This window comes from Callorhinchus milii, unplaced genomic scaffold (genome assembly GCF_018977255.1).
Source record: "Callorhinchus milii isolate IMCB2004 unplaced genomic scaffold, IMCB_Cmil_1.0 Scaffold24, whole genome shotgun sequence".
Classification (NCBI taxonomy): domain Eukaryota; kingdom Metazoa; phylum Chordata; class Chondrichthyes; order Chimaeriformes; family Callorhinchidae; genus Callorhinchus; species Callorhinchus milii.
The window spans coordinates 4,626,242-4,651,291 of NW_024704765.1; the positions used below are offsets into that span (position 1 = coordinate 4,626,242).

A 25,050-nucleotide genomic window follows, 5' to 3' on the forward strand; every position below is an offset into this window, starting at 1 on the left:
TTAAAAAAAGAATAATTTGGTCACTGAATCCATGACTATGGGACCGTGCTGTGTGCAATTGGCTGCCACGTTTTTCCCACAAAATAGACAGTCAATTCACTTCACGGTATATTCTGTGAAGTGTTTTGAGACGTCTCAAAGATGTGATAATTTTCTATATCAAATGCAAGGATTATTATTATAAATTCTGATGTCAAGCATAGCCACTAGTGAAACCTCTGCAGTCTAATATGAATTCAAGGTCTCCAGGTGAGCTGTGGTCGCGCTGTGGTTTCTGCCGTGCGGCTGAATTCCTGATGTACATGACTGTAATTAACCAATCCCGTGGGCGCCACATTACCTCTCTGTCCCTGAATCAATTAGCATAATTAGTGCACTTCACTTTGTGAACCATTATTTCAAGTGTGTTTTCTTAACCGTCTTGCCCTTTCTCCCGTTGGTTATTATGGAACCTGCCCCGACAAGCGCAGTGTGTGCTGAGAAAGAAGACTTCCTTTTTAAATGTTGGGTTCATCAAACCGTTTAACAGCCCATTGTTCATTCTGCTGATTAGGCTTAGAAACTTACAGTGGACAAAGATCTTGAGGTGGCCTTAACTCTTCCCTCAATGCTGGGTAAACCTGCATTTGTTGTGTAATTTAACATGTTCTATAACCTATTCAGCTGTACAGCCTTTAAGCTATGGCTGAGTACCCTAGTTAAACAGGGTATACATATAGCATGAGAAGAACTACTGTATTCTCTCTTTTTTTCCCTAAAGGCTAATTCATGCTGGCATTAAGTTCCAAAAGTGGACACTCTGTGTGCGTGAGTTTTGATAATGATTGTCTGCAAAGTATTGGGGGGGGGAATTTGTTAAGATTACAAGAGAGAGCTTGTATTTTTACAGTTTTTTATCACTTCAAAATGTCTTCACAGGTAATTGCTACCAAGTGTATAGTCATTTGTAGGCAACCATTTGCACTAGCAAGGCCAAGGTGAATAACCAATTAATTTGGAATATTGTTGGGTCAGTACATCAGAGAAATCTCCCTTTTAATAGTGTCACAGATTATTTATCCTAAACAGGTAGCTACGACTTCAGTTTAACATCTCATGTAAAGGATGGTTTCTCTGACAATGCAGTGCTCCCCCAACACAGCACTATTTCATTGTGAAAAGAAATTACATCAGTGCTCCATTTAGCCTGGAAATTAGATCAAAAGTGTCTCTTACACATCCTCTCTTGATACAGCTGTTTAAGATCATCAAAGGGTTCACCAGATCTCCCAATATGCTGATCACATCCTTTGTTTGGGGGGGCATACATTATAGTCTCAGGATAGTGAATAAATTTGAGCTCTGGAGCACCCTAGAGAAACCAGTTCCTTTCATGAATATGTTAGAACTCGCTCCTAAACAAGAGTAAAAATGTGGACATTGAGAGAATAATGAAATATTTCATCCACGGCTTGTTCCTTCTATAATATATACTAATAATCCTTGAATTTGATATAGTGCCTTATCACATCTTTGTGACATTTCAAAGTGCTTCACAGAATATACTGTAAAATGACCGGTCATGGATTGAGTGACCAAATTCTTCTTATTTTTAAGGGATAATTACCCCCAGAAAGCGATCTGCCAATCTAACAACCTGGTTCCCACTTACTGCTAGGTAGACAGGCATGTGAAGTAAGGAAACTTGCCTAATGTTTCGCCCTGCCCTGGATTCAAACCCAGGCCCTCTCTTTTGTGAGGCGAGTGCTCCAATCAATACACTACATGTGTTTGTTTGTGTTGGTATCCATTTGGCTCGGCTGCAACCACTTTTTTTTCCAGTTCAAAAGGTACGGGTTTATTCATGCCCCAAGTGGCAGCTGGAGCTCACAGTCCAATCATACAGCACAAAAGGAGGCCATTCGGCCCATCGTGTCTGCCGGCTCCTTTGAAAAGAGCTACCTAATTCAATCCCACTCCTCCGCGCTCTCCCCAAAGCCCTGCAAACTTGAGCTCCCCAGGCTGATTTTCACTGCAGTACAGGAGCGCTGCATTGACACTGCTCTTGCTTATGAGACAAGTGCTCTAACCATTACGCTAACGTACTCAGAGTTCAGGTACAAATCAGCCATGATCTAATAGAATGACAGAACAAGCCCGGGGGCTGAATGGCCTATTCCTATTGCTATGTTCCTATGGTTCTAAACTCTGCTGGATTAAAGGATCGCGCCGAACCTACACGTGCTCCGAAGATAGAAACAGGAGTATGCCATTCAGGCCTTCGAGCCTGTTCCCCCATTCTATAAAATCGTCCCCCAAAAATAAATTGGTCACTTTAATCCACGACTGTTTGTGGGACGCTGCTGTGTGTAATTGGCTACCTCGTTTCGCCCACAAATATACAGTCAATTCACTTTACAGTATATTCTTTGAAGCTCTTTGAGACGTCTCCCTGCTCGCTTCTTCCACTCAGCGGGATCTGGCCTGCTTCATGTCCCCCGCCTCACTCGCCTCACTATTGCCACTCTGCCCCCACCCTCTGGAACTCCATCCCACAGACCCTCCGCCTCGCTCCCTCCCTTGCCTCCTTCAAGACCCATCTCAAGACCCTCCTCTTCAACCGTGCTTCCGATCTCCCAGCTTACCCCCCTGCCCTCCACCCTCCCCTACCCCGACCCCCAGCTCGGGTCCGAAACACTGCCTGTCCAACACCTTGGGACGTCCTCCCGACGTGAACGGCCCTATACAAATGTAATTTTGTTGTGGTCTAGAAGATGTGAAAAGCTGTATGAAATGCGAGGAGGGTTATTATTATTATTATTATCCTGGCTGATCTGGAGCTCAACTCCAAATACCCGCCCTCGCCCAGCATCCCGATACCCTGACGTAACGTATCTATCCACCTCAGTCTTGAAAAGGTGAAAGGAAGGCGGAAGTCACTTGTGTGTGTCACTCAATGGGTTTGAAGCCCTTTGGGGATGGCAATGGGTTTCCACGTGTGTCAGACACCCGCTGGTCACCTGCTCACAAAGCAGGAGGAGGAGGACAGGGGGTGGGGAAGGCGAGCATGCGTTTGATTGACAGCGGCTCAACCCAATTGGAGGCGCGCCTCGGTGGCGATCGACGGACCTCGCGGTGGACCAATGGGCGCTCAGGCTTTCGAGGCTCTGGGGAGGGCGAGATCCGCCCACGTGCCTGTCCGTTAGTGTCGTGGACCGGGGGGGGGCGTGGCGCCGGGGTTGAGTGGCGCGGCGGGCTGGCCAATGGGAGGCTGAAAGGCGCGGCCGGGACCAATGGGGAGGTGGGGGGCGGGGTTGTGGGCGGGGCCGGAGGCGGGGCGCCGTATTTAATGAAATTCTCGCGAGAGCCCAGCCATGTTCTTTCAGCAGAGGGAAAGAGAGGAGAGAGAGAGCGGAGAGAGCGCAGGCAGCCGCCACCTCAGAGCCGGCCCCACTTTACCATCAGCAGGAACAGCCCAAGAACACCATGAGCGAGGCCGAGACAGAACAGCAACCCGAACAGCAGGAGCAGTCGCCGCCGCCGCCGCCGCAGCCACAACAACAGCCGCAGCAGCAGCAGCAGCAGCAACAGCCAGAGAAACCCAAGTCCCCCGGGGAGAAGAAAGTCATCGGTGAGGAGGCGGCGGGTGGCGTCCTAACGGCCCGAGCACGCGGCGGGGCCGGGCTCGGGCGGGCGGGGCGGGCGGGCGCAGGCCTCGAGCGGGTGGGCGGTTGGAGGAGGAGGGGGGGGGGGGGAGAGAGAAAGGCCGTGTCGTGCCATTCTTTCTCCTCACACGCTCGCTCACTCGACGGCGGGAGGGAGGGAGGGAATGCGTGAGGGAGGGAAGGAAGTCGGGGCGGCTTCCCACCAGAAGGAATGTGGGAAGAGATGAGGGGGTCGAGGAAAAACCGAGGCTCCCCGTGCGGCCTTTTTTTTTTTTCCCCTTTTTCTTCCCCCCCCCCCTTCTCTCTTTCTCTCTTTCTCACGTTTCTTCTCTCTCTCTTCTTTCTTTCTTTTCATTCGTTTCTTTTCTCACCTTCACCCCCTTCCCCGATTCCTCGAGCGCCGCCACGGGTTGGGGTTTAACGGCCGCCGCTTGGAACCCGAGCCCGCGGCTTTATTCAAATTTCTAACCGTTTTTTCTCTCACGCTTTACAATTACTCCCCCCCCTCTCCCCCCTCTCTCCCTCTCCCCCTCACCACCACCACAGAGAGAGAGAGAGAGAGAATCTGGTCGTGGGTTTGAGGAGGGGTGGGGGAGGAGGGGACAGATTTCTCCCATTTTCCTTCCTTCCCACTTTTCCTTATTTTTCCCTCGCTTTCTCCCTCCCTCCCTCCCACCCCTCCTCTCTCTCTCTCCCCCCCCCCCCCCCCACAAAAAAAAAAGACCCTGGTGGAATAGGAACGTGTACAAATATATATTTTATACACATTTTTTTTCTCCTCCTCCTCCTCCTCCTCGTTTTTTTTTCGGTTAAAAAGAGGAGAAAAAATATTTTTTTTCCCAAAAAAATAAATAAAATGTGTGTATGAAAGAAAAATGTCGTGGGGTTAGGGGTGGTGGTGGGGATGGATACATGGATGTGGTGTTAATCGAGGGATGGGGTGAAATTTCCTGTGTCAGTACGTGTGTGTGTGTGTCAGTCAGTCTGTGTCTGGCTGTCAGTTTATTGCTGTTCTTTCTCCCTCAAAAGAGGGTTGGGATGGGGGAATCTTTTGTTCTGTTTCCCACCGTCAACAGGAGAGAGAGAGAAAGCGCCTGGTAGTGGGAGCGACCATTTCACTGAGATTTATATATATTTTCTATGTGTGTGTTTCTCTCCTGGCGTCTCTTGAGCCACGTGGGTTTTTGGGGGCGACACACACACGCATTCTTAATCTTTAAAAGTTTTGCACTTTGATTCATTTGCTTCCTTCCTTTGACTCATAATGAAAGCGACGGGCAGTATTTTTTGGGGGGGGGGGGGGCTGGCGATAAATGGGGAGTGAGAATATAAATCTTGAAGCTATTATAGAGAGAACAATTTTCTTTTCCTCTCGTTATTCCCACCGCACATGTGTAGAAATTCTGCTTTCTCCCCCCCCCACCTCCAAAAGAAAAGTCCCCTAAGATGCAATCCTGAACCAGGTGTTGGTGCCACATGTGTCTGCACTGGGACATGTGGTCTGCGCACAGTATTGATTCTATTGCTTCCGCAAACTTGCTGCAACTCAAGAGGGCTTTTTATTTAAAGTTTCGGAACACTCTGCCAGCCGCCTCTCTAGCCCAAAGACGTTTCCAGTTGAAGGAATCTCGGCAGCTGTTTGAAAAAGGCCTGAGCGTTATTTGAAGCGACTAGGAAGTTCTGACCGAATGGTTGCTCAACCCGGCAGGCTGATACGTGGTGGAAACCACACCTTAGTCACGTTGTTTTGATCTAGTATAAAAAGGGTGTTGCTGCCAGAGAGCCCACGTATTAATTAATACCTACTTTCATATTAAACACTACACCATCAGTTTTGGGTTGTTGATAGATATTCTATTTGCTCCTTGTTCCCACTTGCTGATCTGACAAAGTTTGCAAAGATTTTTGGATAGTCAGCTGCAGGAAGTCAGTCTTGCCTGAAAGCCAGGCACCCTAGTGACTACTCGGCTCCATGTGTTTTCTGGACATTAAGTGTTGGGAGTGACGTGTAAAACCATTTGAAAGTATTCACAGCTCTTGTGTAATGTATGCTATACCAGGACTAATTCACTCCTTGTGACCTTTGGTACTGAATGAGATTTGGCATATCTGTATGCTACACTGTCATAGCTCAATGGGTTCGATTCTCAGGCAGTGCGAAATCCTAGTTTCCTTACTCCACATGCCTCTAAGCAGTAAGTAGTTGTTAGTTGATTAGCAGAATCCTTTCTGGGGGTAATGATCCCATCAGTTTTTTTTAAAATTGTAGTCACTCCATCCACGACTGTCTGTCTGAAATTGGCTGCTGTGTTTCACCCACAAAATATACAGTCCATTCACTTTTTTTCAGACGGTAGTTTATTCTGCGAATCACTTTGAGACGTCTCAATGGCATGATAAGCCACTATATCACATGTAAAGATTATTATTATAGTTTGATGATTTTTAACTAAAAAGAATCACTTTTCTGAAAGCAGAGCTGACAAGTAGTAAGTGACGTCTACTTTAATCTGTATGCCCTTCAGAAAGCAGTTTTGCGCTGTGTAAGTAAAATACCCTTATCCTATGGAAGCCACTACTATACAAACACCCTACTGTCTAATCTGGATTTTGCAGCTTTGTTGACATGGCAGTGTGCCAACTGAGGCTCCGAAAGACTTAATGGACAGTAAACTTTGGCAGTTTCTAAGAACAAAAGCTCAAGACTAAAGATATCTGCTGTCAGCGGCAGAAACCCAGGACAAAGAAATAATCTTGGAGGCATATTTACCGTTTCTGTACCTGGTTTCATTTTATGGGAAAGCTGGCAGTATAGAGTATCCAGACAAGGTTTTCAATCCTTATCTCTGTTCACCCACCTTTCTTCGTGCAAAACTGATTTTTCCTTTCACTTTCCCGTGTTGGGTTGAGGTGACTGCTGGAGTCTAACCAGCTAAAACGGCATAGCTTGCCATTGTTATTGCATCTGGCAAGACTTCCCGCTACTTGTCCAGCCAGGACCACCCTACCCATTAGGGCTGTGGATTGCTGGGTTAACAGGAGCTGAGTGGAATGACTCCCTGATCCCAGTGACTTGTCTGCCCTTCTGGGTCTTGTCAATAATCCTGGTTGACTGTGCCCTGGAATATTGCAGAGCTGCCTGGCTTAGGAACCGGACTATCGATACTGCCACAGAGGGCTGGCTCGATTCTAACATCCCATTGCCAGGCATGTCACCTTGGAGCCAGTTTAACTCCCAAGAAGTCCTGGCTTACCTCTCTTCCTCCGCCCCCATGACAACAGTTATTGCATTATAAAACTTTCTCCAAACCTGTTGGTATTGCTTTGCTATTGCACAGGAACATAGGAACAGGAGTTGGCCATTCAGCCTCTTGAGCCTGTTCCACCATTCTAAGATCATGGCTGATTTGTACCTCAATTCCCAATTAGCCACCCTTGCCCATAATCCCATGATGACCTGACAAACATCTATCCATCAATAGGGTTCATCAGAAATTAACAAAGAAAAAGGTAACTACAGCTGAAATTAAGTTCGCTCCTGGTGGCGGGAGAAGGTTGTTAGTGAGTTAGTATAGATTGATCATAATTGCACCCTTTTCTATAAAGCCTGAAATCTCATTACGAACCCAATGACTTTATTCCAATATGAACGAGATGTTTCTGATTTCATGAACAATCATTTGAAATCAAACCTTCATTAATTTTCATTAATAGCCTAGATTAAACTATTGTCATATTTGCTTAGGGGCACAAAATGATTGAAATCAGAGCAACAATGATGGGGCGTGATTGGCCTGGCTTAACAAACATTCCCAAATGAATTCTCAGCCAGTTTGTTTTTGTTACAGGATCTTTCTAGTTTATAGCGTTCCATTTAGTTAAATCAGTGTAATTCACCAAGTAGAAACGTTGCATTCTGGACTGCTCTTAGAAGCCAGAAAATGATTTATTAACTAATCCTAGTAAATAGTCACTTGACCTTCTGTCCTGAATTTAGTTTTGAATACTTTTGTGTTCTGTAGTTCACCAGAACTTATACGTGGGTATCGCTTCTATGACTAATTTAATAGCACCCATTTCGCAAGCATTTGAGGGTGGAGTATGAAACTCCCACCAGGAAGCTGATATGAAGCTAGGTCATGTGAGCATCTGAATAAAACAATGGAATGATAAGTCACCACTAGTTTGCTGTCATCACACTGCTGAGCTCAGTAAGTCCTTCACACCAGTGCAGATGTCAACTACACTGACCATTAAAGCTGAACTAGAGAATATAAACTTAACACTGTATCCTGAAGGAAGTTCTTGACTTAATGTTGCGAATGTTTTGGATTGGTCAACTGCTAGGCTTTCATGCTGTTATGTTCATCCTACTTTGTACTGATCCATGCTCTGTAGTATAAAGTTCACTGGTACTCAAAGCCACTTGACAGATTTGAAATTCATCTTTTAACTGGCTGAGTTGATTTTTTTTAAAACAATCTATTGGTCAGATTTGGAATTTGGTAACCAAAATCTAAAGTGGATCTCCCTGTACCTGACATCAGAGCGATGGATGGTAGGATCTTTTGGAAGAGATTTGGGTGTGGGTTCCTTTAAAAAGAAACGTTTAACATGTAAGGTATAGTTGGGAAGGATTGAGAAACCCAGCTTCAGACACTGGAAGATACTAAGACTACTCTTATTATAAAGATGTATTTGTATTTTTTCAGCAACAAAGGTCCTTGGAACAGTAAAGTGGTTCAATGTACGAAATGGCTATGGATTCATCAACCGGTCAGTACAATTTTTTGAAGCCACATGAAATTGCCTGAAATATAATTAACATAATTGTAACTGTTTAAATAAAGCTATTCAGACTAGATAATAAGGCATTTGTGTAACACTCTGGAACCATTTTTGAACTTTGCTCTTTGGGATCCAAGGCCCCATTACTAAACCCTTGCCAGTAACTTGTGTATTGTATGTTGCTTTTAAACCTTGATTAATAGTAATGTTGACTGAATCACTAACAGTATGATACATACACGTGGCAGTAAAATCTTCTTCATAACTGCATTTAAATGTGTGAATTGTATTTTCCTTTGTAGGAATGACACGAAAGAGGACGTATTTGTACATCAGGTGAGTGTCCAGCCTGAGGAACGACTACACGTAGCTGGGAAGTCTTTCAGAAAGTTCTATTCATGTGTACTGGTACTAGGGAACATTATTACCACGACACTCAGTTTGTAATGTGGACCTCTAGTTTACCTCCATATTTCACTGCTGCCCTACATTAATGTAAAATGGCTTGTTTAATTTTTTTACATTCACAAGGCAGTTATGTTCCTTGTGACATCGTAAAAGACCAGTAGAATTCTGTTCTCATTCTTTCTTCTCCCCCTCCCCATTATACTCAATTGGGGTTTGTGATGTTCTTTGAAACCAAGTACTTGAATCATTGTGTCTGATTAACTGAAAAATCTGAGGCAGTAATATTCTGAACTGGTTCAACTTGTGGCACAGTGCTGAGCACTTGTTTGAAGTTCCACCTACTGCTAACAGTGGTGATCAGTGTCTGGCTCCCATTACATCCTCTCCCAAGGACAGGAGTTCTATTCCTTACTTTACTTCCAAGAACGAAGGACGGAAATCTTAGCTGTTGCATGCGAGTCAAATGCTTCTGAGTGGGGGAAAGGAATAACTGCAGGATCTTCCACTCAGGTCTCAAATGTCCTAACAACTGGCTTGAATCCCGATCCTGTCAGTGAACTTCAGAGTCCAGGAATAGTGGATAAGGAGGAGAGAAAATGGTTGAAATGAAGTTGGGTTAGATTGAAGAACATTTTTTAGATTTTTAATTTACATTCTTAACCTGTATGTGCTGTCTTTGAGAAGTGAATTTTAGTTACAGACTCAAGGTTTCTCTTTGCTGCAATTTACCCTAGGTAATCAACTGCACAGTATATTATTGTTTTTAAAATGTTAATGAAGTTTGTAGAAGTCCTAGATCTATACTGAATAGGATCAGCTAAATTATCTTTCACTAGGGTCAATGTTTCAGAGTATGGATTAAGATTTAATTTAGCTCTAACTGCAAAAGATATTGTTCTGCCCAGCAGTGTGATAATACCTCTACATTGAAGTTTATGCCCAGTATATGAAGGTTATTATTCAATCCCATTGTCCAGAATTGTTTTTGAATTTCTAGCTTCAGGAAGATCTCTTGAAGCAGCTTCTGGTGGAAGTTTGACTGATTGAGTTCTCGGCCCAACCCTAGCCTGAATTAAAACCACATAGTATTAATGCATAATCCTACATGGTGAAGGTGCACTTATCAATGTCTCTAAAACTTCTAGCTTAAAGGTGGTGTGGCACAAAGTTTTAACTTATTTCAGAGCTGCCGCTGAACAAACAAGTCAAACTACCTACAACCCACCATTCCTATTCATAATACTCAAACACAGCAGGGCATTTTTGAACAATAAAATGTGCCGGTCTGTAGTTTTGTTTAATCTTCATTCCAATGCTATTAGCAGAACTTCATCAAACCAAGTTCATCTATTATTGCATTCCTAAAGCAGCAGTACATATTGTTTTACCGCATTTGTTGTAGGTTTCTCTTTACTTTGAAGCTTGTAAATAAATACAGTAGCCTGAAAGTTTGATTGTCAACCTTAAAGATTTGGCTGTATTGAGATTTCACATTAAAGCTGCAGAGGTACTTGCCTCTGATGTTGGTAACAAATCTCTTAAATCTTTTGCAATTGATATTAGCAGTAATTCACTCCAGAGGGAGAACTGTTTGATTAATGAGAAGGAGAACTTTTATCATAAAATTTCTGACTTGAACTATTGAATTCTTGACAGACTGCCATAAAGAAGAATAATCCACGGAAATATCTAAGAAGTGTTGGTGACGGTGAAACAGTGGAGTTTGATGTCGTGGAAGGTGAAAAGGTACAATCCACAATGTAATATTTTCAGTGCAACTGCAATGAAGTGTTAGCTGCTGAAATACTTTTTAATAATATGATCATATAATCCTTGCATTTCGAACAGCACCTTATCATGTTGTCAAGACGCCTCAGAGGACATAAAAGATGTAGAGTGAATTGTCTTTTTTGGATGAAACTCGGCAGTCAGTTTGTGCACAACATTGTCCCACAAACAGCCATGGAGCAAGTGACCAATTTTTATTTGGGGGATTGTTGGCCAGGAGAGAAACTTGCTTCTCATTTTGAATAGCGCCACAGGATCTTTAATGTCCACCTGAACAGGCAGATGGGAGCTTGGTTTAACTACCCGATTCCAAGTTCTGATGTGGTCTTGAAGCCACAACTTTCTGACTGAGGCAATAGTGCTACCACTGCACCAGGCTGATGCATAAAACATGGTGAACATTGCACATAATACATTTGCCCACAAAAAAGTCTGCACTTTACAGTGAATCCTGTGAAGACATCCTCAGCTGCCCCTTAAATCACCTAACGTGTTTCTGTTAGCTGCCCTGTCTCACGTAGGGATCCTGTTTTATTTGTGGGATCATATTGCTGATTTTTTTTTATTTTGTCATTGCCCTCGGACTTGCAGAAAATCTACAATGGAGTTGCCTTTACCAGAACTCCCAAACTACTAAGCTACCCCATGTTGTTGAAGATTATGTTTGTATTTCTAGTAATTTTAACAGTTTCATGCCACTTAAAAGACGATAACTTGCATTTATATAGTGGCCCTCACACAGGGTAGAATCCCAGAGCACTGAATCTGCATTCATGCTCACGTTTTGATCTGTTTATGCTCACGTAGTGTTTTTTTCATCTGATTGTGAATGGTTAAATAGACTCTATTGAAGCCTGGTTTTGATCACAACCAGATACATTGCTCAACTCTCCCCTCTGTGTTTCAGGGAGCAGAGGCGGCCAACGTGACCGGTCCCGGTGGAGTTCCTGTTCAAGGAAGCCGATATGCTGCGGATCGAAATCGTTACCGTCGTTACAACCCTCGACGTCGAGGACCACCGCGGAATGTATGTCCAAAACGATTTTGCATCTGTTACCATTCATGCTTGTAGCCCCATGTTACCTGGAGCCCCAGCAGCCACCAATGCAGCTTTGTGGCCAGTTGTCAGACCCCAATTGTTCCTCCTCCGAGAGTTCTTCCAATATTCTATCAGCATGTGGTTCGGTTGGAGGAATTTAAAGGCTAAGGGACCCAAAGAAAATGCAGTGTGTGTTGATGTGTCTGATTGTGATTTGCTGTGTCTATGGTAGGTTCAGAGTAGTCTGGTGCTGACTGTTCTGTTCTCTGTGTGGAATTGACTGTTATACAAATGAGCAAGTTTTTGTTTTTCCATAAGATGTCTGAATATCTTGGCTCTAAAAAATCACTGCATGATATTGATGAAGTAGGAAATGGTAGCACAGCTGTTGAATTTTGAGGTAAATTGGTTGAGCTATGCCAAGCTTGGGAAGAGAGGCCTGTGGTGATGAGGAGTGACAGATTTGGGAGGTGGGAAAGTGTAGCAGGTTGATCTTGATGCATTTTTGAAGCTTCAACGTAAAGTTCAGAGGATGGTGACCGAAGGAGTCTAGGTTTTACAGTGAAACAGAGATGGGCAGAGCTGAGAAGGATCACTCATCAGATGACGAACCTTTTCTTGTATCTTGTCCAGGAGTGTGAGAGGTGCTAGGAAAGCTTCTTCAGATATGCGAGCAGTGTTCAAGTCTTGGACTAACTTGGGGCTTGATAGACAGGTAAGAGTTGTTGTTCAGGGGCACACGAGTGTTTGGCCTGACAGGGAACCAAGTGTCGGAAGAAGCTTTAGCATCAGAGCTGCGTGTATTGTATATTGGTGACCAGTTACTTTTCTGGTCTGCTCTGGCTTTTACTGTTGCATGCTGTAGTTGTGGAGAATGTGTTCATGAGCATTTCTCTAGTTGTATTTTAGGAAGGTGGAGTTGATGGCACAGTGTGCTAATTTAAACATTTTTTTGTTAAGGACCAACAGAACATTGAAGGTGGAGAGAAAGGAGATGGAGCGGAGACTGCAACTGACGGAGAGACCCAGGAATATCAAAACCAACAGCAACGCCCTCCGTACAGAAGACAGCGTTACCCACCTTACTTTGTTCGACGTCGGTATGGTCGTCGCCCACAATACGCCAACCAGCCTCCCCAGGGAGAAGTTACTGAGGTAAAGAGCAGCGAATGGCTTAAGATTAGCTGGTCTTTAGCTAACCAACCAGCGCCTTATCAAGCCACTGAGACATCTCAAAGCACTTCAGAGAATGTACTGTAAAGTGGATTCCCCTTATCCCATTTGGGCCCTTTATTAAATGTAGGAAAACAGCTGCATGATATAATAACTGCTTCAGTTGCAGACCTGGTTCTAGTCAAACTCAGTATATTATGAATGTACAAAAAGGTGGGTTGCAATTGGCTTTGAGCTGAGTATAAAATCTCAAGGCGGGTGAGCAAAGAGTGTTCTCTCCTAGACCACAGAGCAACAAGTGATAATACTTGCATTTGATATAACTCAAATGAGATGCCTTAAAGCGCTTTATATAATAATAATCCTTGCATTTGATAAAGTGCTTTTCACATCTTCTCGACGTCTCAAAGCGCTTCACAGAATATACTGTAAAGTGAATTGACTGTATATTTGTGGGCGAAACGCATCAGCCAATTGCACACAGCAATGTCCCACAACCAGTCATGGATTGAAAATGACCAATTTATTATTTTTTGTTTTGGAGGGATTATTATTAGGCTGTGTGTGAAGTAAGGAAACTTGCCCAAAGTTTCTTTACAGAATATACTCTTAAGTGAATTGACTATTTTATGGGTGTACTGGGTTGGCTGAATTGTAACTTAATTACATTTTGTATATGAACTTTTCCTTGGGCTTTCTTATTCTGCTTCTCTAAACTTGTATCCAAATCTAGTGGTCATATATTTGTAACTATTCTTGGGTTTCAATCTCCCTTCAGTTATCCACCTTTATTTGAACAGCATGAGAGCAGTTTGGTTTGTAGCAGTCTTGGCCCTGGCAGGATGCTGGAGAGTCAATATTTGTCTAGCCTGTGGCAGTCTCTTGAGGTGTTCCACGCACAAAGTTTGAAGAATTGCAACCAACTAATTCTCTGTCCCTCTGGAGACTGTCTGATCCTAAGCATCCACTAAGATCAGATGTTCAGTGTAACACTGCTAACAGTAGTCTGGCTTTAGACGCTGTTGATGCAGGTCAGGACTGTGAGCATTGGTTTGGTATGTACGTTTCTGGTGTTTAACTCCTATTCCTGCTGGAATAGCTTACTCATACTGCATGATCCCTGCTTTTTCAATCACCCTTTGAACCTCAAAATGCGGTCACTACACTTTACAGTATATTCTGTGAAACGCTTTGAGACATCTCAATGACGTGATGTATATCAAATGTAAGGATTATTTTTGTAAATTCAGATTTACACAGCTCTGACTCGAATCGTATTGGAGTAACTACTGCATGAGAACGGCACCTTTGGTTGGTGAAAGCTTTCTTAGCATGGATTGGAGAATGGTTAACAGGAAGAAAACAGAGTGGGGATAAAAGGGTCCTTCTCAGATTGGCAGGGTGTGACTAGTGGAGTGCCACAAGGATCAGTGCTTGGGCCTCAATTATTTACAGTCTATATCAATGATTTAGCTGAGGAAATGGAATTTAACATATCTAAATTCGCAGATGATACGAAGCTAGGTGGGAGAGCAAGCTGTGAGAATGATACAAGAAGAATGCAAAGGGAAATAGACAGCCTAGGTGAATGGGCAAGAAGGTGGCAGATGGAGTATAACGTGGGAAAGTGTGAAGTTATTCACCTAGGTAGTAAAAATAGAAAAGCAGATTATTTTCTAGAGGGGGAGACTAGGTAGTATTGGTGTTCAGAGGGATTTGGGTGTCCTTATAGTCACAAAAAGTTTGTATGCAGGTACAGCAAGCAATTGGGAAGGCTAACGTCATGTTGGCGTTCGTTGCAAGAGTAGTACAAGAGTAGGGAAGTCTTGCTGCAGTTGTATAAGGCCTTGGTGCGACTGCACCTAGAATATTGCGTGCAGTTTTGGTCTATTTAAGAAAGGACATACTCGCCTTTAGAGGGAGTGCAGCGTAGATTCGCTAGGTTGGTTCCTGGGATGAGGGGCTCGACCTATGAGGATAGATTGAGTAAACTAGGCCTATATTCTCTAGAATATAGAAGAATTGGAGGTGATCTTATAGAAACTTGTAAGATTCCTAAGAGTCTTGACAGGGTAGATGCTTTGAGACTGTTTCCCCTGGTTGGAGAATCTAAAACTAGGGGTCATAGTCTGAAGATTAAGGGTCAGCTTTTTCCAAACTGAGTTGAGGAAACATTTCTTTACTCAGGGTAATGAATTTGTGGAATTCTCTATCCCAGAGGCTGTGGATACTCAGTCCTTGAACATATTCAAGACTGAGGTTGACAGATGTCTGAAAGATAGAGGGATTAAGGAATATGAGGATAGGGCCGATAAATGGAATTAGGTTAGAAGATCAGCCATGATCTTATTAAATGGCGGGGCAGGCTCGAGGGGCTGAATGGCCTACTCCTGCTCTACGTCTTATGGACTGTCACTAAATAGTGTTTTCTTGTCTTGATGTTGTGAGATTATTTTAATGTGTTAATGCCAAGGGGGGAAAGGCTGAATATGTGTGAGATGTTATGTCCCCATCTCTGGTTTGTGCAGGGTGGTGAAGTAAACGAAAACCAAGTTGCTGGGGAAGACGGTGGTAAACCAAGCCGAGGACAAAATCGCTTTAGGGGCTATCGCCCACGGTACCGCAGGTAAATACTGTTTCTCTTCGCCTATTCTTGACGGGGTGAGGCATGAAGTCAGCATAGCTGGTGTCTAGCTCCATTTTCTCATTGTGTTTTATGGTGGAGGGAGGGGGGGTTGCAGTTTAAGTATTAAATCTATTAGAGGGAAAGGGAATATTACTTTGAATATGTTTTTAATAGGAGCTTAATTTTTTTTTTGAATCACTGGAGATGTCACATCTAATGCACGATCTGGTCTCCTTTAAGTAGCAAAGAGCTACTGTTTTCATTACACTCAGTATGAGCATGATGTAGAGGACCGGTGATAATATTAATTAATATGCAATGGTATTCCAATTCAGCAAGTTTGTAGTCTAATCTTTCTTGGTATTTCTGGTGATATTAAACCTTTAGATTTGGGTGAATCCCATCTATTTTACTATATAAACTTTAAATAAAATGAAAGCACGGCTATGCTGTCCTATCTGTCTGTATGTGTAGCACAATTCTAACCTGATTCTAACCTGTTTTTTAGCTTCAACGAATCGGTTCATTACAGAGGACCCCCTCGCCCACGTCCACCCCGGGAGGGAAGTAGTGAGGAAGACAAAGAGAACCAAGGTGACGGCCAACAAGACCAGCAGACTCACCCCAGACGATTTCGCCGCAACTACAACTACAGGCGTCGTCGCCCACAAAACCCTAAACCCAAAGATGGCGAGGAGGTAAGGCAATATCAGGGGGCTGGAGACCCGGTCCTTGATTCCCACCTTCTCTCTGCTTTGCTCTCGGACTATTTTGGGAGGGGTGGGGGGTATTTCAGTGATGGAGAATGATTGGAATTTTAGTAAAAGGATTCAAAGGTTGTGGAGGAGCTTCGAGGAAAGCATTCAATTGAATTTTGGACATTAAAAGAGAATTTACCTAAATTTTTTGGAGGGATTACCACCAGTTGATTTGGAAAGCCAATTGACTAAACGACCAGATTCGTACTTACCGCTAGATAAACAGAGGCATGTGGGGTAAGGGAAATTTGCCTAACGTGTTGCTCTGCCAGAAGCTATCAAATTATTGTAGCTCATCCTGCCAGCCTGGATTTTGATGCTAGAAGTGTTGATGTTCATTTGTAATTGGAGCAAATGGTCTTACCTTTGGCTTGTCATATTTTTCAGAGCAAGGCACCCGAAACACCAGCTGAGAACATCTCTGCTCCGGAGACCGAGCAGGGCAATGCTGAGTAACACCAGCTCAGCATCTCTTACCATCAAAAAGGTAAGTTTTTTTTTCCTGAACATCGCATTAAACTGACGCCCATTCCTGCAGCCCGTGTCCTCTCCCGCTCTGAGCTCCTTAAGCCGATCACCCCCATCCTCACCCGGCTTCACTGGCTCCCCATCTCACAGAGGATTGAATTGAAGGTCCTCGCTTTTAAAGCCTCTGCAATCTTGCTTCTCCCTATGACTGCGACCCACTAAAATGTTACCAGCCTACCAGATCCCTCCGCTGGCACTGGGCACTTCCACCATCGGCAGTTGGACTTTCTGCCCCCACCCTCTGGAACTCCATCCTAGAGCCCCTCTACCTCGCCCTTTATTCAAGGCCTTCCTCTTTGATCGTGCCTTTGATCATCCTGCGATTGATCCTGGTTTTCGATCTTGCGCAAACATTGGAACAAATGCTCTTACTTCTGGAAAGTAATGTAAGTTTGTGGGAATAGTGTAAGAAATGCCCAGGTTGATGATAATAATAATCCTTGCATAACTTGCTCACACTTTGCCACAAGGATCGCTAACCGGCTGCCCTTATCTTTACAGTTTTGTCATCAAACGGAAGACCATCAAAGTCAAATTCCAGCAATAATAAAAAGTGAGCTTTCGACTGTAAGATCTGCAGTGCTTGCATACAGTTGACCAGATACCAGAATGTTTCACAATAGTAAAACCTATGCAGCATGGTTTCTTAACCTTTCTTGAAACTGCTTTTTTGGAACTGGCTTAAAAGAGATTTTTGTAGATGGTCTATTTTCCTTTATACTTCTGATGGTTTTTAAGCTTATTTGATATCTGGTCAATTTGAATTTTTGAAATACCAGTTTTTAATTTGTAAGCATTGTACAACTGAACTTTAAGTACAACCGGGCACTAATAAAGGTCCGAAAACACCATTTACTGCCTATCATTTACAGTGTAAGATAGTTCATGCGTGTGGGTGGTCCAGGCTAGAACATACAAAAAAAATCTGTTGGGCTGATGATGCAAATACTAAGATAATATCTGGACTATGGGGATTCCACATGTTCATACAATAATCCGTGAGTTAAACCTCTATTTGCCTTCCCCCTGATAAACAGGGTGTCATCCAACTGAACTCTTGACTTTGTTGAGCACATATTAAACTAATGGTTGAGGAAACTAATTGGATAGTGGATAACATGGGTGTGGTATTAGGGCTATTTCCTATCATTTAATCAAGGTGGGCAGTTTGGGTGAGCAAGGTACTGAGACAATGTTCTATTGACTTGGTATGAGCCACCCCCAGCATCATCCTGAAGTGTCCCCAGTCTTGTCGGAGCTCAAAGTCTTCACATTAGGGCTGCAGCCAACATCCTTCTCATTCTGAGAATCACTCACACCTGCCAGTAAATGGCAATGAGCACCTGTGTTTTAAGTCAGTACCTTGCTGGGACACAGGGAGGAAGCTGAGCAATCTCTTTTAATTAACTCCATCCAATGGAAATGTGGATCAAAGAAGTAAATTGCTAAACATGCAGGTACGTGTAACCGACCCTGGAGACAAAGGGATGCTTACAAGTAATTAAATTAAAAAAAAATTCTGTGCAGAGCACATAGACTGGTCAGCCAGCTCCTAGATGGCTCAGGACTGTCTAAGTGTCTCAAGAGATGGCTATTTTGAATCCTGGTGGCTGCCGTGGGCTAATTATAATCTGTAATCAACACTCCACTCCAGAATGCCAAGTGCAGTAACATTTCTAGGTGAGCTAGTGTTGGGGCTTGAGTTGCTGAAACATGTGACTGAGACGAGGAGTAGTGGGCTAGAAGGGAACACGTTGTGCAATTGCTGACAGACCAAATTCCCAATTGAAGTGTCCTCAGGGCATTGGATTATCCTGCATTGGGTAAAGTACTAACGGCAGTGTCCAACCAGCCGTCTGATTAAAAGAAAAGTCAACTGTTGGGCTTTGACATTGGTGGAGAAGAGGTTTGATACGAGCTTGATGGACTAAAAATCAATGGACTTCCTTCGCAGGGACTTCCAGAAATTGGAACGTAACTGAGTTGGCAACAGAGACCAGTGTCTTTTGTTTGCCTTCAGATAAATGGTTCCTTCACCATTTTGTGGGCCTCGTTTGTGGCGCTGCGCTGGGGCAAAAACAGCCGCTAGTTTGGCTGCAAAGAAGCTCTGCTTGACAGCGATTGCACTTTTGAGATGTTTGGACGCATTAGGCATTGTAAAAATACAAACTCCTGCTATAAGGACTACTGATGGTGAAGACTATTAATCCGAAGCGTCCAGTGCTGTACCTGAGTGTTGCCACGAGGTGGTGCCACTTTGCTACGATACAGTACTGGATCTAATACGAATTCGGAGCAATCTCCAGGCAATTCTACGCGGGACGAAGAAATGAAACGTATACCTGAATGTCTGCACTCTCGCCCGTCAAATAGCAAAGTGAGCGAAGCTATTGATAACACTTGCATTTCATGTCGTGCCTTATTACACAACGTCTCCCAAGCGCTTTAACGATTTCACAGCGTTTCACAGATTCACGGTTTAACATCTCATCTGAAGGAGACCGGGAGAAGCCCACATGTTTTGGGGCACGCCTTCCAGAAAGAGAGAGAGAGAGTTTGTGGAGAAAATTAAGATGGCGAAGACATTTTAAATATACTTGTAGATTCTAATTGAGATTAAAACAGCGGGAATACTTTTCTGGAGATTATAAACATGTGAAATGTTGCATTGTCAAGATAATCAAATTTGCTACCAGTTTTGGGGATTCCTACATAAGAAAGAAGTTACATAACTACACTTCCTCCACTAACCAGAGGTTCATCATTGTCACCTTGTGTTCTCCACTGCAACTCGGTCTCTCTCCAGCCCTGGAATAATGGCAATTTATGCAGGAATTCCGGTAAGAGATACAGTACTGCAAATTACAACCGCTCCATCTTTGGGATAGTTTGAGATCTCCATTACTTTACAACAACAAAATTACATTTGTATAGCACCTTTCAAGTCGGGAGGATGTCCCAAGGCGCTGTTTCAGCCCCGAGCTGGGGGTCAGGATCGTGGAGGGTGGGGGGAGGAGGCAGGGTGATCGAAAGGAGGGTCTTGAGATGGGTCTTGAAGGAGGCAAGGGAGGTGTCGAGGCATAGGGACTGCCGGATGGAGTTCCAGAGGGTGGGGGCAGAGTGGCAGAAGGTTTACCTGCCAATAGTGGAGCAGGCCAGGTGGGAGAACATTAAGCAGGCTGGGGCCCGCTGAGCGGAGGGAGCGGGCAGGATGATAGGGGTTTAGGAGGTCGCAAAGGTAGGTGGGGAGCAAGGCCATGGTCGGCCTTGAAGGTGAGGACAAGGATCTTGAACTGTATCTTCTGTGTGTTGGGAAGCCAATGGAGTCGGCCGAGGATGGGGGTTATAGGGTCACGGAGCTGGTGCAGGAGAGGACACGGGCTGCAGAGTTCTGGATGATATGCAGCCTATTTAGGAAAGAGTTGGGGAGGCCAACAAGCAAGGAGTTTGCACAGTCCAGCCTCGATGTTACTTTAAGACAAGCAATTAGAACAACCACACACATACATGAGTTAGCAATAATAATAATCCTTGCATTTGATGTAGTGCTTTTCACGTCTTCTCGACTTCTCAAAGCGCTTCACAGAATAGACTGTAAAGTGAATTGACTGTATTTGTGGGCAAAATGTGGCAGCCAATTGCACACAGCAGCGTCCCACAAACAGTCATGGATTGAAGTGACCAATTTATTATTGTTTTTGTTTTGGAGGGATTATTATTAGGCTCTGTGTGGAGTAAGGAAACTTGCCCAAGGTTTCGCCCTCTGCCTGGAATTGAACTCAGGTCTCTCACTTGCAAAGCGAGTGCTCTAACCACTGAGCTACAGGACCCACAATGCTGGGTGTGAGATGGCCAATTCATATCAAATCTATACATCAATAGCAACTTGCCTTTTGGGGCAAATCAGTGGAGTCCTGTAGCTCAGTGGTTAGAGCACTCACTTTGCAAGTGAGAGACCTGAGTTCAGTTCCAGGCAGAGGGCGAAACCTTGGGCAAGTTTCCTTACTCCACACAGAGCCTAATAATAATCCCTCCAAAACCAAAAACAATAATAAATTGGTCATTTTCAATCTACGACTGTTTGTGGGACATTGCTGTGCGCAATTGGCTGCCGCGTTCGCCCACAAATATACAGTCAATTCACTTTACAGTGTGTTCTGTGAAGCGCTTTGGGACGTCCTCCCGACGTGAAAAGCGCTATATCAAATGCAAGGATTATTATTATTAAATCACATTGGCAATATTGGCAGTAAGTCATATGTTATGAATTTGACTGGAGAGATTATTATCATACAGTAATAAAAGGCAGATGAGGGCATGCCCTAAACAGAGAGAGGAATGTTTTGATAATGATCAATGTGCACGTAATCACAGTCCAAATTTAGGGGGTTTTCAACTGAATCAGCTGCGGGTCTAATTCTATTTTGAAGTGTTCCTTTTTTGTTTCAACCCTCACTGAGAGGTTGTCACTGGGTTGTGGGTTCAAGCCCTATGTTGGGGCTTTAACATCACAGTCTAGTCTGACGCTCCAATGCAGTGTTACGAGACAAAAACGAGCACCAAGAATCCTTCCTCAACCGCCCTGATAAAATTCATCATTCAACAACAAAAACAATTTACACAGCACCCCTCACATAGGGTAATGTACCGGAGAGTTTATGGATCTTTGTGGCACATTGCACTGAGCAGATTAGTTGCGTGTAACCTTGTCCTACAAAATACACAGTCACTAGACTTTACAGCAAAGCCTGTGATGTGCTTTGAGACGACTTCCTGAGCCGCAACATTTCAATGATTTTAAATTGAAAGATAAAATGGCCAATTCGGGCTCAGGGGAGTGTGACTGCCATTTTCATGTCTGCCGCCCGGCGGCGCTACCGCACCTTATTTCTGATTCAATCTCCACACAAAGGGGAGAGGAACATTCAACTCCACCGGTTCTTGGCAGATCTTTTAATAATGTGAATAATACTTGCATTTGGCAAAGAGCCTTGTCATGTTGTTGAGACATCTGAAAGCGCTTCGCAGGATATATAATCCCAATGTCTTGCCATTTCACCACACCTCTTAATACTTGTTAGGCTCTGTCTATCTCTCTCTCTCGTTTAAACATCTGTTGATTCCACCACTCGCGCTCTCCACATCTTCACAACCCTACGTGTGAGGAAAAGCTCTCTGGCCTTAGTTCTAACTGTCCTGGCTCTGAATTTAAGTTCAGCCCCTTGCAATGATCAAGGGGAAGAATCATTCATTCTCTAACTTGTCAATTCCTTTCGTCATTTGAAATACCTCAATCAGATCCTCCCTTATTAACCTCCTGTGCTCTTAAATCTCTCCGGTCTTTCATCATAGCTCAGTCCTTTCAGACCAGCTATTAATCAACTGATTTGATGGCTTATGTGAGGTTTACTGTAACAATATTACAGTATGATAAGGCGCTATATCAAATGCAAGGATTATTTTTTCTATTATATTGAAGGGAGGACGTGCATTGGGACAGGAGACGATCAGATGGGCCAAGGGGAGATTCTATCTGCTCACAGACGACCTCGCTGCAGTGTTTAAGAACTCAGGCTGAAACCCGGGATTGTGTTGGTTTCAGATCGTGACATTTATTTGAAGCGTTATTTACAAAAAGCTGTATTTACAAGATGTATTTTCATTCGGTGGCCGAGGGCTTTGGGCCATAAATTCAGGGCTAAATCACCAGGAAAATGACAAAGAGACAATGTCAATAAATAGAGGCTAACAGGAGTGTTACTGAGGGACACACATCTCGGCGCTGTGGACACTGGCTGGAACATTTGTGCTTTTAGACTAAACCCAATGAAGATACTTCACACCGACACACCAGAGAGATGAGAATCACAAACATGGGATTGTTTTTTTTACACACACACACACCGAGGCAGTTTTAAACGAGAATATCGCCATCAAAGTTCAATCAAACTCCGCACTTTCTCTCTCTCTCTCTCTCTCTCCCCTTCTTCCCTTCTCTCCGAAGCTCTCCGGCGGATGCTCACTTTGCCGGTTTGCCGTCGGCTGGTTCCCGCTTGGGTAATGGTAACGACCCCTCGTCCTCGCTACTGGCTGTCATCCGGCTTTTCCTCAGCTCCAGCAGCTTGTGTCGCTTTTGGTGGCTCTGCCAAAAACACACAAACCACACGGCAAAACAGGGTCACCCACACCCAAACTAATAACCTCTCTCTCTCTCTCTCTCTCTCTCTCTCTCGGCACACACTGGATTTGGGGTGAATCTGCCTAATTCTCCCAGAATCAGAGACGTTTACGGTGCAGGAGGAGGCCACTATTTTAGCTCAGTGGTTAGAGCGCTCGCCTCACAAGCGAGAGGACCCAGGTTCGATTCCTGGGCAGGACGAAACCTTAAGGCAAGTTTCCTGACTCCACACGGCTCTGTGTACCCAGCAGCAAGTAGGTTGTTAGTTGATTGCTGGATCGCTTTTCCAGGAGTAATAATCCCTTCAAAATAATAATAATTTGGTCGCTCAATCCACGACTGCTGTGCGCAATTAGCTGCCGCTTTTCCCCCACAAAATACACAGTCAATTCTCTTTGGAGTACATTCGGTGAAGCGCTTTGAGACGTCTCAAGGACGTGATAAGGCGCGATGTCAAACGCAAGGAGGACTATCACTATTGCCGTCGGGCAGAATATTCCGTATCCCGACAACTCTAATGTCAAAAAAAAAAAATTCTAAACTCTCCTTTTGCCCTTTTTCTGACTATCCGTCTTCTTTCTGTGTGTGACCGTGGGAGCGGGGAACCAGCAAAGAAGCTGTCGATAAGTCTTAATATAACGCCCGATCTTGAGACGGCCTTCCCTTACACCTCGCGGATTCCTTTCCCCCGGGTGAGAATGAGACGTGTTGGCACGTGCAGGTTGGAGATATCACAAAGCCTCTTTGTTCCCGCTCAGCGCTGCCTCCGCCAGCTTTGGCTCAATTTGCCGCTGTTTGTTTCTCAAAGGGTTTCTTAGTCGAACGCCCCCCCCTCACGCCTTCCTCTCTCCCCCACATCCCCCTCCCAACATCCAGACTGGGGGGGAAATTCTAGATTTTCCTCGATGGCTCTGCCTTGCTCTTGACGGTGCCGCATCGTAACGACAACCCTCGCAGCTCAGACGGGGCCTCTCGCCTCGAGGACGCCGCCGCGAAGGGTTGCGCGGGATTTGACCGCCGAGTGTAGCGACTGTGAAATCGTTGAAGAGATCTCAGCCGTTAAAAACAAAAGCCTTTTTTTTTAACCAGAAGCAGACATCGCCGAGGCTAAGAGCTTCGAATTGGGAATCGGACGAATTGTGGAGGGCCCCGGAAGCTTTCCGGGGGAAATCGGGGCCTGGGTGGAATTCCCACCCCAAATTGTGTGTTCCTCTCTTCCCCCCCCACCCTTTCCCTCCCCACCACCCTCTCTCGAAGGCAAAAGGCAGAATGGGGAGTGTGTTTGAGGTGAAAGGAAGGTGATGCTTCAGGTTACATTGCAGCCACGCTCCCCCCCCAGCCACATTCCTGCAGGATGATAAAACTGCCTGGAATAAGAGACGGGCAGATGGACGGACGGACGGACGGAGGTGATGGATGTGATTGATGAGAACGACAGCTGCTCCTGCTCTCCCAGCGAAAGCACTAACTCACTCCGCAGCTCACAGCCTGAGCAGCTATTCTTAGCAGCTGACGAACGCAGGCAGCCACAGGGGGATTAAAATGATCTCGATATAATCCCCACCCCCACTCCTCTCCCCCCCCCCCTTAAGACACATTCCCCTCTTCTCTGTGACCCACAAACTGAGTTCACTGTCAGCTACCCCCCCCCCCCCCCACTCACTCTCCCCCTCCGTGGATTAATCCATTCTAAGAGGGAATTAGATCGGGTTGTCCAGGGCGAAACCTTATCGAAGTGGATGGCATTCCCACAACAAGGTTCACAAATGTACCAAATATTACAGCCTCTAATACGGATTTCCAGAGCTGGGATTGGCCGAGGATTGAGTGAAATTCAATGGGAAACTGTTCCCGAGAGCGATTCCCTATCTGGCCTGCCTGTGGGACGTTCAGAACATACCAAACACTGGAGGAGAGAAGACTAAGGTCCATCCTACTTGCCTTTCACCATCTTGGCAATCACATGACATGTCATGTCCCAAACTAGATGTAGGTTGTCCAAGAAGTCGTGATAGCATTACAATGTCTGATAAATCTAAAAAATATATATTTTGGGTTTTTTTTAGGTAATAGGGTAGTTACCAAGACGTTTTCGTCACTATATAAACAATCCCACAACT

General features: G+C 44.5%; 2 protein-coding genes across 15 annotated transcripts in view; one reads left to right on the forward strand and one right to left on the reverse strand.

Moving 5' to 3' along the window:
• The first annotated feature begins 3,353 nt into the window (after nucleotides 1–3,353).
• Nucleotides 3,354–17,602, forward strand: ybx1 (Y box binding protein 1). The gene is given in 10 exon segments (NM_001292509.1): nucleotides 3,354–3,610; nucleotides 8,357–8,420; nucleotides 8,735–8,768; nucleotides 10,497–10,586; nucleotides 11,536–11,655; nucleotides 12,628–12,822; nucleotides 15,369–15,466; nucleotides 15,975–16,164; nucleotides 16,612–16,711; nucleotides 17,254–17,602. Coding segments are annotated over 9 exon segments (1,005 nt in total). The 5' UTR covers nucleotides 3,354–3,465; the 3' UTR covers nucleotides 16,681–16,711; nucleotides 17,254–17,602.
• A 4,740-nt stretch (nucleotides 17,603–22,342) lies between these two features.
• rap1gapa (RAP1 GTPase activating protein a) overlaps nucleotides 22,343–25,050 on the reverse strand; it is a 65,699-nt gene continuing 62,991 nt past the window's right edge. For all 14 annotated transcript variants that reach the window (XM_042343611.1, XM_042343612.1, XM_042343607.1 and 11 more), the window contains one exon: nucleotides 22,343–22,894. In XM_042343611.1, the coding sequence (XP_042199545.1) occupies nucleotides 22,772–22,894 (123 nt within the window). In that variant the 3' untranslated portion in view covers nucleotides 22,343–22,771. The remainder of the gene's footprint in view (nucleotides 22,895–25,050) is intronic.